An 11,326-nucleotide genomic window follows, 5' to 3' on the forward strand; every position below is an offset into this window, starting at 1 on the left:
TCACAAACAATTTCCTGCCGCAGCCTAGGGGGTCAGGGGAGGGGGGTTAATGTTCTAACAACTTCAATATACTTGTATACATTATATGCCATGATTAATCATTGTGTGACCCACAGATGTTTTGAACTACAACACCCATGATACCTCTCCATTTACTCTGCTGGCTACGGCTCATGGAAGTTGAACTCCCAAAAACATTTTGGGAGCCACATAATGAGTAACCGTGCTGTGCAATATTAAGAGTGGCACAGCTAGACCACTCCCTTGTGCCGTTACGGTACCGACCGTGGCGCTGGTAGACCACGCCCTTGTGCTGGTATAGTACCGGCCATGGTGCAGGTGGACCAAGTCCTTGTGCCATTACGTTACCGGCTGTTATGGGCCCGTACACTTCAATAAAAGCGCTCACTAAGCAGGCCTCCGGCCTGGAGTGACAACATGACAATTGAAATGCAGGAGTACAGAGATGAGTAATGGATAACACCCCCACTCAGCCACACGCTTGTATTAAAATGGCGGCGAAATCCCGTAAAGGTGAAATAGATGCAGCAGAGCCTACAGGTATACCATAACTCTCAACTCACACGCTTTTGGCGGGTGTCACCCGCCTTGTAAAGGGCTGACACGCCCGCCAAGCCTCCTGCATGCCCATTCATTCCAATGGGTGTCACCCGCCAAAAACAACATCAGTGATTTCACCCGCCTTTGCGACACAAATGGTTGAGAGCTATGGGTATACCGACTTCTCATTTTCTTTGAGGTTAGTAAATTTAGGACGTCGTGTAGCTTAGTAAACCAGCCCCAAGAGCACGAAGAGATCTGTAAAGTCAAAGGTTTGGCAGAAAACAGAAACTTGAAGACTGTCCAGTACCGCGCGCATGTGGTCAAAAAACAAGTTGGTGACTAAGGGATTATTGTCGGGGCCCGTGGTAAGTAATCAGGGCGCCTGTTGATACTGTCCTCGTTCTTGTTATCTCAGAGCATGTTAAGGGGGGGGGGCACGTTGCGAAGGCGGCTTCGGGTGCAGGTTACACAAACCCCACTCACTCTGGCCTCTCACACAGGACTCTGCTTCTACACCCGGGCCCACCCGGATGGGAGGCCCGGGGACGTAAGCTGGGAGGTGGGGGATTTGTGTGAAGTCCCGTGGGGCAGCGCCTGTTTGGCGCTGCCCCACTTAGCATGCACATGGTGGGGTCGGGCTGCTGGGTCCCGTAACAATGGGAACCCAGACAGCGCGTCTCCACGACAGGAGGGTGAGGTGAGAGGGGCAGGTGACAACCGGTAGTCACTGCCCCTTGTCACCTTGCCCTCCATACTTCAAAGGCCCCCCTTCCCAGCCTGCGGATGCTGGGCGGGGGTCTTTTGAAGTTCAAAGAAGGGGCCGCCTTGCCCCAGGCCGAATTTTGCCTTTATCTGGCTGGGGCAAGGTGGCCCTTCTCATTCTTCCTCCCCGTCAGCCACGAACAGCAGCAGGAAGGCTGCAGGTCTGCACAGCAGTGAGCAGCTACAGACGGAGATCGAGCACATCACAAGAAGTGAGCAGAACCCCAGCAGCAGAGCCTCCGTAGCACCGCAAGCAGAGCGTCAGCCTCGGGCATACAAGGACTTCGGTTCAAGCCCCAGGGAGAGTGCAAGAAATTATTTTTGGCCAAACAATTTTAAATTTCTCTCCGGCTCTGGGAGGACACTGGAATCAAGTAAGGCACGCTCCGAAGTGCTCGAGGAGGTCTGCACGGCGGTGAACGGCCGCACACGGAGCGAGCAGAGCCAAAAGAAGACGGGTCCTCGAGCACAACACAAGGAGTGAGCAGGCCTGCAGCAGCAGAGTCTCCATAGCACGGCAAGGAGAGCATCAGTCTCAGGCGTACAAGGACATTGGTTCAAGCCCCGGAGAGGGTGCTAGAATTTATATTTTGCCAAACAATTTTTAAATTTCTCTCCGGCTCTGGGAGGACACTGGAATCAAGTAAGGCACGCTCCGAAGTGCTCGAAGAGGTCTGCACGGCGGTGAACGGCCGCACACGGAGCGAGCAGAGCCCAAAGAAGACGGGTCCTCGAGCACAACACAAGGAGTGAGCAGGCCTGCAGCAGCAGAGTCTCCATAGCACGGCAAGGCGAGCATCAGTCTCAGGCGTACAAGGACATTGGTTCAAGCCCCGGAGAGGGTGCTAGAATTTATATTTTGCCAAACAATTTTTAAATTTCTCTCCGGCTCTGGGAGGACACTGGAATCAAGTAAGGCAGGCTCCGAAGTGCTCAAGGAGGTTTGCACGGCAGTGAACGGCCGCACACGGAGCGAGCAGAGCCCAAAGAAGGCGGGTCCTCGAGCACAACACAAGGAGTGAGCAGGCCTGCAGCAGCAGAGTCTCCATAGCACTGCAAAGGGAGCGTCAGTTTCAAGCTTACAAGGACATTGGTTCGAGCCCCAGAGAGGGCACAGAAATTATACTTGGGCTAAACAATTTTTTTAATTTCTCGCTGCAGAGGACAGAGGTCAGCTGGAATTCCCAGACGCACATAACGACAGACCTGCACTAGAAGGAGACTGAGTGAGAGCCACAGCATTTTACCTCGCCTGGGAACTACAATAAAGGGGAAGAGGACCCTGACCCACACAGCAAGTTGGGAAACACTAGGACAACCCATTACGAACCAGCACACAGAGACCCAAACAGGCAAGAGATGGCCAACGCCTTATCCCTGAAAGACACATTACTCCTGGAATGGGCCAAAGCAGCGGAAGCCGTTCATGGCATGGACGTGGTGCAGGAAAGAATGGCAGAGCTCGCATCCACCAGTCTCAATGAAGATGACGCAGACGCCTTGGAAGAGGAGGTCGACGGCGAGGAGGAGCCGGCAGAAAGGGAGCAGCCAGCTAGGAAGAAGCAGCGCCTTGATGTCCGCAGCATGCCCGCCTCTTCAGACACCCACCCAGGCACCAAAAGAAAAGCAAAATCAGGTACTGTGAAAAGCAATGATTTGGGGCCTATGCTTGAACAATTTTTAAAATGGCATAAGGGTGCGGGTGCTGGGAAAAAGAGGAGGCACAGGGATGACTCGAGCAGCTCCAGCAGCGAGAGTGACAGCACAGACACAGAGTCGGAATCGGGGGGCGAGGAGGACCAGGGCCACCTTAAAGCATGGGTTGGGCCTAGCCAAGATGTACCGTCTCCAACCCCTCATATGACTAAATATGGGAGGCGCACTGCCGGCAAAAGTGTAAATAGAAGCCTAAAGAAGACCATTGCATGGCACATTGAGCGGAAAATTAAGAGAAAGATATGGAAAAAGCAATTTATTGACATTTTCTGCCTATTGGAATATGAAGATTTAGGTTTTGGCATTTCAAAAAGGGATAAGAAAGAGGAAGAAAAAGAGAGAGCAAAGAGGCCCACACTGGAGAAGAATATTCAGAACTGGGAGGCCTCTTTCCAAATACTTTCCACAATAATTCTAGAAAAATTCCCTGAAGAGGGCACAGCACTGATTGCCTACCACCACAGAATTTTGGAGATTCACAATACCTTTGGGGGGGAGTCTTGGCTGCACTATGATAGAGAGTTTAGGAAGGAGATGCAGAGATTCCCTGACCTGGGCTGGGAGGAGGAAGACCCTAAATTGTATCTTTTTCATGTCCTAAAAGAAAACTCAGCTAAGAGCGCCCAAAGCAGCAAGGATTATGAGCATCAGTATAATAGAAGGGGTAGAAACAGGCAACATAACCAGCGCAGGGCTCAACAGGACAGTATAAATACTAACAAAAACAAACCTCCCTTTCGAAGAACGCCCCCAGGGGGGCAAAAAACAGGGCATAATCAGAGGCAATCTGGCAATCGCAGCAACGGGGGGGCCAAAGGAAGCACTCCGGGGTCCTGCTGGTACTTCAACAGAGGGTCATGTAACAAGGGCACAGAGTGCAGATACAAGCACCAATGCAGCACATGCAGTGGTGGCCACAGCAGCAACAATTGCACAAAAGCCTCTCCTTCCAGGCCCAGCCCAAAAGTCACTGATGGCAAAAACATGCACTAGCTATAGATTAGGCGCCTCACCAATAAAAATCGACCAATTGCAAAAAATGTTAGATAACTACCCTGACCAAGCAGCTAGAGCATCCCTGGCTCAGGGTTTCAGAGATGGCTTCCGGATCCCATTCAAGGGCCGGGGATCTCCCACCATACCCAAGAACCTAAAATCGGCCTCATCCCTAGCTACCATAATAAACCAAAAAATTGATAAAGAGTTGCAACTAGGGAGGATTGAGGGCCCCTTCCAACATCCCCCTTTCACTGAGTTTTTATGCTCCCCCCTGGGCATCGTGCCCAAAAAAGAGCCGGGGGAGTTCAGGATGATCCATCATTTATCACACCCACCCGGTAGCTCTTTCAATGACGGCATCCCCGCCACGGAGGCCGCTGTCTCTTACAGCTGCGTGCAAGATGCGGTCGACCTAGTAAAACTGTCAGGTAGACACGCACTCATGGCTAAAGCAGACATTAAGTCAGCCTTCAGGCTGCTGCCTGTGCACGAGAGCACCTACCAGTGGCTGTGTTTCCATTTTGACAATAAATTCTATTTTGACAAATGCCTTCCCATGGGCTGCGCCATTGCGTGTGCCTATTTTGAACAGTTCAGTTCTTTCCTACAGTGGGCGTTCCAACAGGCCATGCCCAGAGCCAGAACAGTACACTATTTGGATGATTTCTTTTTCACCGGCCCAGCTGGGTCCCTCCTATGCAGCTCATCCCTAAAAACATTCAGCGAAACCATGCAGGTGTTAGGGGTTCCGCTGGCACCCGAAAAAACTGTAGGACCCACCACCACCCTGTCATTTCTAGGAATAGAGATTGACTCTTCCATGGGCGAGTGCCGCCTGCCCAGGGACAAAATAGAGGACCTTCTTCAGACAATAAGGCAGATAGCAGGCAGGGACAAGGCTACGCTGCGTGAAATACAGTCCCTTGCTGGGAAGCTGAACTTTGCCACCAGAATCATGCCCCAAGGCCGGGTTTTTCACAGGAGCCTGGAACTAAAAATGAGGGGGGTTACAAAGCCACACCACCACATCAGACTGGGCAAGGAAATAACACAAGACCTGGTCATGTGGGAAGCATTTCTTAACAACTTCAATGGCCAAGTGATATGGCGCAAACCCATGAATGGGGCAGACAAAAGGTCCCTGTTCACGGATGCGGCTGGCAGCAGAGGCTTTGGGGTATGCTTTGGTAACAAGTGGTGCGCCGGCCACTGGCCGCCCTGCTGGCAGCAGAGGGGCTGGACCAGGAACATCACATTGCTAGAGATATTCCCCATATGGCTGGCACTCTACCTATGGGGGGACCTGTTGGCCAACACAGAGCTGGTCACATGGTCAGACAACATGGCGGTTGTACACATTTTAAACAAGGGTGCTGCCTCCTGCCCTCTGGTGCTAAAAGTGTTGAGAGAAATGACGAAAGTCACCCTGAAAAATAACATCGTTATAATTGGACGGCACATTGCAGGCAAAGATAATAAGGCCGCTGACGCTCTGTCCCGTTTTCAGTTCTCCACTTTCAAGGCACTAAACCCACAGGCAGAAGCCAAGAGGACAGCGGTTCCGGAAGAGGTTTGGGCCATCATGGACACACCCAAGGCACCACCCGCCAGCCAGCCGGTAACAGCTCTTCCCTGAGATGCCCGCCCCCAGCTCTACCCTCACCCCCGGGCCTGGACAAAAGGGGTTGCCTTTCCCGGCACCACACTCCTACAGGTGAGCCTAAAGGCGTTTTAGGGGAACTGGCCAAAAAAGCGCTGGCACAGAAAACTGCCAAAATGTACAATAAGTGCTTGACTGATTTTGGAAGGATCACAAAAGTCACCAACATCAGGGATATACAGGAGTGCCATGTCAATGACTTCATGGAATGGGCTTTCAAACAAAGCAAAAAGAAGGCATGGGCTTCATCCCATCTGGCAGCAGTGTCATACTACACTAGATTAGCGGGGGCACCCGACCCCACACACGGCGCACTAACCAGATATGCTCTCAAGGGTTGGTCCAAAATGGAAGGGGTCAAGACAGACACCAGGCGCCCCCTCAATTTTGCTAAACTAAAAATTCTGCTAGACACCCTCCCTGCAGTATGCAACAATGCCTATGAGACCTCACTATTTAGAGCCGCCTTCACACTAAACTACTTTGGGGCGTTCAGGATCAGCGAGATAGCCTCCAAAAACACAGGATCAGAGGAAGGACTGGATATAGGCGACATCCACATGGGGAAGGATTCCATGGCTGTGAAACTGTGCAGGTCCAAAACTGACCAGTTAGGAAAAGGGAGGATCATCAACCTGTACTGCATTGAGGAAACAGAATATTGCCCCATTTGCACCACCAAGGCATTCATGAGCAAGCGCACCAGTCGGGGGGGGCAATTATTCACACACAAAAATGGGTCTGCCCTCAGTAGATTCCAGTTGAGGTCTGTCCTCAAGAAGACTATAATAGCTATAGGATGGAATCCTACTGAATTTGGATCCCACTCCTTCAGGATAGGAGCAGCCACCTCAGCCTGGATGGGGGGGATGCAAGAGAAAGCCATAAAAGGGATTGGGGGTTGGAGATCGGGGGCTTACAAAAGATACATCAGGAAAGACTTGATCTAATAGTATCCTCCATCTCTTCCCCCCCCCCCCCTCTCTATTTTCCCCATAACACAGGCTACCCCCCATCCCAGACGGCTTGGATTGTGGGTCACTCTTTCATTACCAGGGCCAGCAGATGGCTGGAGGAAACCCAGGACGGCATGCATTTCCAAGACACCATCACATACTGGTGGGGTAAGCCGGGCATGCGCTGGGGAGACCTACACGACAAACTCGCCGGCCTACTGGGGGCCTGCTCACCTCCTCCCGATTTTCTCATCATCCACCTCGGGGGCAATGACTTGCCTCAGCTGGGCAGGAAGCTTCTCCTGGCCGAAATCTGCACCTCCCTCAGATCCCTGGCACACATGCTAAGACTTCGAACAGAAGTGATGATGTCAGAAATCATCCCTCGCCAACATTGGCATGGGGCGGAGTGCAACAAAGCCATGGAGATTTCTAGGCGCAAACTGAACAAAGCTGTGGCCAATTTCTGCCTTTTCTCAGGCCTCAAATTTATTAAGCATGGGATCTCGGTACACAACCAGGCCATGTTCTGCAGTGACGGGGTTCACCTGTCCATTGAAGGCATGGACATCTTCACCAGGAATATTTTCTGGACCCTTGCAGCCAGAGGCTGTACTTAATCTATAATCCCTTATTTTGGGGGGACCTGGGAGACGCCGGTCAGCATCCCCTCAGGGTGGCGGCGGGGAACAGCCTCGAGCGGCCCCTAATTGGGATTAGGGCCCCCTGCTCACCTGTTCCCTCTGTCCCCAAAATATTTTTATTGTTATTCCTTATGTGATGTTATGGCTGGTTTTTCTTTCGCACCATGGCTGGTACAAAAATAAAGCTTGTGGCCAAAGTTTTTTCCACCTCACATCCTGGTCGTCAGTCTCCTCACTCTTGCAACTGTCATTTCTGTATTGCCTGTCTTGTCACACTTGTCATCCATCCATGTCACTCGCATGCCACTCCCCAACACAAAAACACTTCCAGGCTTATACACCCGGGCCCACCCGGATGGGAGGCCCGGGGACGTAAGCTGGGAGGTGGGGGATTTGTGTGAAGTCCCGTGGGGCAGCGCCTGTTTGGCGCTGCCCCACTTAGCATGCACATGGTGGGGTCGGGCTGCTGGGTCCCGTAACAATGGGAACCCAGACAGCGCGTCTCCACGACAGGAGGGTGAGGTGAGAGGGGCAGGTGACAACCGGTAGTCACTGCCCCTTGTCACCTTGCCCTCCATACTTCAAAGGCCCCCCTTCCCAGCCTGCGGATGCTGGGCGGGGGTCTTTTGAAGTTCAAAGAAGGGGCCGCCTTGCCCCAGGCCGAATTTTGCCTTTATCTGGCTGGGGCAAGGTGGCCCTTCTCATTCTTCCTCCCCGTCAGCCACGAACAGCAGCAGGACGGCTGCAGGTCTAAAAAACCATCCCTCCCACCCTGCAAAAACTGTAGGGAAAGGAATATCGAGGGCCAGATAGAAGATGGAACACAATCATATTATTAGGGTAGGTTAAACGCCTCATTTTATAAATTAAACATAAACATTCAACTCCAAGAAGGGCCTCCTTCTAAAATACCGGGGGGTCTTGTATCTATTAGTTAATATTCTAGGAAAAGACAGTTATAGAAGACCCAGGCGCTCAGATCCACCAGAGAACATCAATACAGGTGGGAGCGCTAAGGGTTTTTACAAAACTGAAAAGGAGAGAGGAACCTGAGCATAAGCTTGTACTAGTATGCCTCAAGTATCCACCCCCATGCTTGCAGAAGGGGGGGTCTCACCACAAGTGGATCAGGAGCAGGGTAAGTACCTAGTAAGGCTCCGGAACCCACCCCCCCTCACATTTTTCTATGTAGGATAAGCACACTGGGGTACGCAAGTGGATCGTGGGCAGGGGAAATTCCCAGCTATGCCCTTAGAACCCACCCCAGTGGCGGAATAGTATAACACAAGCACGGAAGGGGTTTTCACACAAGTGGTTTGAGAGCAAAAAAAATTCTAGTAAGGCTCTCTTTTTGAACCCCCCCCCCCCCCTTTTTTCCAGCTCGCCGAGGGGGTCGCATAACGTAAGTGGATCGGGAGCAGGGGAAGAAACCTAGTAAGGCTCTTTGAACCCACCCCGGCTGTAAAAACAAGCAGCTTTAAGCGCTGAAGGGGTTTCACAAGGCAAGTGGATCGGGAGCGGGGTAAAAACCCAGTAAGGCTCTTGGAACCCACCCCGGCTGTAAAAACAAGCAGCTTAATGCGCGGAAGGGGTCCCGTGGCACAAGGGGATCAGGAGCAGGGAAGACCCTAGTAAGGCTCCAAGAACCCACCCCTGATGAAACAACTAGCCCGCAAACGGAGCGTGGGGGCTTCAAAAACTCAAGTGGATCATGTGTGTAATAAATGCCAAATTCATCTCCGAAGAGTGGACCAAGAGGCTAAAACGCCTCCATCCATGGAAAAGTACAGAACACACAACCCAAAAATAAAAATGGCTCTAAGAACACATCCCGCGGATGATCAAGTGAAAGGCTTCACAACGCGGGGTTCCTGTTCTATCTAGAAATACGGATCAAGAGCCATAACTTCAGCGGAAATCACCCTGTGAGCGAGAGAGGGTGCAAGTGCTAAACCCGGTCGGGTTGGACATCAATAAAGGCACACAAGCGCACACCTCCCCACCTCACAGGGAAAGGACAAGAGAAAGCAGGAGGAACCTGCTCCAAAGACAAACAATTACGAACATGTCACAGCTCACACGCTGTGGCCAAACAATTGTCACAAGCATTCATATGAATGGCGGCGGGGAACAGCCTCGAGCGGCCCCTAATTGGGATTAGGGCCCCCTGCTCACCTGTTCCCTCTGTCCCCAAAATATTTTTATTGTTATTCCTTATGTGATGTTATGGCTGGTTTTTCTTTCGCACCATGGCTGGTACAAAAATAAAGCTTGTGGCCAAAGTTTTTTCCACCTCACATCCTGGTCGTCAGTCTCCTCACTCTTGCAACTGTCATTTCTGTATTGCCTGTCTTGTCACACTTGTCATCCATCCATGTCACTCGCATGCCACTCCCCAACACAAAAACACTTCCAGGCTTACCAGGTCTGGCCTGATTGCAGCTGCTAACGCTTACTGCATGCGCCGACGCGGGGAGGAAACTTTCCCAGGCCCGAGGAGCCCGGCCCCACCCTGAACGCAAGGAGAGCGTCACAAGAGAACGCACAGACGTGACACAGCCGGGCCCGAGCCGCGCCAGGAAGGCCCAGCTGCCTGCAGCCCCCGCGCCGGCTTCCCACCCCTTCCAGGCCCACTGGAGGGGAACCAGGGCTGGCCTTTGTTTGAAAGTGAGGTCTGGAGAAGGGGCGGTAGAGTAATTTCTAAATGTACATTTCATCATTCTTTATTTTGGACTTCACTAGCGAAGAGTCAATGCGTTACAATTAATTTCTTGGGTACATTGGGTAAACATTTTAGGGAGAAAACAATGTTGATACACATAACCCCCACCCCCAACATTCTCCTCCATTTGGCCTGCTCTTCTCCATTGGGCAGGCTGTGGGACCCAATGAGACAGGCGGGACATGAGGCTGCCTAAATGAGTATGTTAGGGTTCATGGTTACAAGCACTGTAATGTTAGGGTGCGTGTTGTAAAAATGAGCTCCAGCTCCAAGCACAGCGTGCATTATGTACTTGTGTATGCATTATGTATTTAGTGATTCAAGCATACGACTCTGTTATCCAGTGCTGGAAATGCAGACAAAAATTAAAATAAAATACAAATACAAATACACTGGGCACCCTCTCCTCCTTGGAGGGAAGGGGCCAGGGATAGACTGGCCTATAGGGAACTCTGGAGATTTCCTGGTAGGCCTCTGCATCCTGGGCCTCGTGTGTGTGTGTGTGTGGGGGGGGGGCTAGGGGGGTATTTCCACATTTTCCCATAAGAAAGGGGTTGGGCTTGCTAAAAATGGGGAGTATAGGGCCACTTTGAAAATTGTTCCCAGGGCCTCTTGGTTCCCAGTCCACCCCTGGAAGGGGCTGTGGCCAGAAGGGGACTGGTCCAAGGAGTGTGGCCAGGTCATGCTCACGCAGCACAGTGGAGCTCATTTTGTTCAAGTGCAAAATTTGGCGGCAGGGAGCAGTTATATGTTGACATACGCATAGGCAGCTCACTGTGACCATATTTTCGTCATTTGTAGGGCAAAAGGCAGCATACACTTGTGTTTGTCGCCTTTTGCCCCATAGGTTTGCACTCCACCATGCAAAGTGGGTAAACTCTGTATCGCATGCTGGCATGGCAAGTAGCGCTCACAATTACAATTATATCCTGCCTGACATGCTTGCATGTCGGGATGCGTTCCATTTTCATTGTGAACACTTCTTTTCATGCAGCATTGCAGGCAGCGTGTATAATTGTTCCCTATGGGGTCCTCCAGGTGGACCCCATAGTGATCTCCAGCATTTGCACAGGCTTGAAAATGCATGCCGGCGCAAATGCTGGGGTATTTGAATGTTGCAGGGGAAGGAAGGTGGCGGAAATGCAAGTTGTGCTCTGTTCCTCCTATCCACCATACAAATGAATGAAAATGTAGCGCGGAGTGAATGGAAGGAATTAAACCCTTACTCAAGGCCTTCCGTTCACGTTGCGCCAAAACAAACATGAGCTCCAATATCTATTCATAAAACGCAAGCCTGGCGATT

General features: G+C 51.5%; 1 protein-coding gene across 1 annotated transcript; it reads left to right on the forward strand.

Annotated features, from left to right (window-relative positions):
- The first annotated feature begins 1,106 nt into the window (after positions 1-1,106).
- LOC138447748 (uncharacterized) lies at positions 1,107-9,598 on the forward strand. The gene is made up of 2 exons (XM_069604057.1): positions 1,107-2,962; positions 5,549-9,598. The coding sequence occupies exons 1-2, from the start codon at positions 2,686-2,688 to the stop codon at positions 6,649-6,651; spliced, it is 1,380 nt and encodes a 459-aa protein (XP_069460158.1). The 5' UTR covers positions 1,107-2,685; the 3' UTR covers positions 6,652-9,598.
- The last annotated feature ends 1,728 nt before the right edge of the window (positions 9,599-11,326 follow it).

This window comes from Ambystoma mexicanum, chromosome 3q (assembly GCF_040938575.1).
Source record: "Ambystoma mexicanum isolate Mex_15411 chromosome 3q, UKY_AmexF1_1, whole genome shotgun sequence".
NCBI lineage: Eukaryota > Metazoa > Chordata > Amphibia > Caudata > Ambystomatidae > Ambystoma > Ambystoma mexicanum.

Bases quoted from the DNA above. Each gene is read 5' to 3' on its own strand.
- LOC138447748 (XM_069604057.1), top strand. From the start codon at position 2,686: ATGGCCAACGCCTTATCCCTGAAAGACACATTACTCCTGGAATGGGCC. The intron at 2,963-5,548 runs GTACTGTGAAAA...TCCCGTTTTCAG, and splicing joins CAAAAGAAAAGCAAAATCAG to TTCTCCACTTTCAAGGCACT.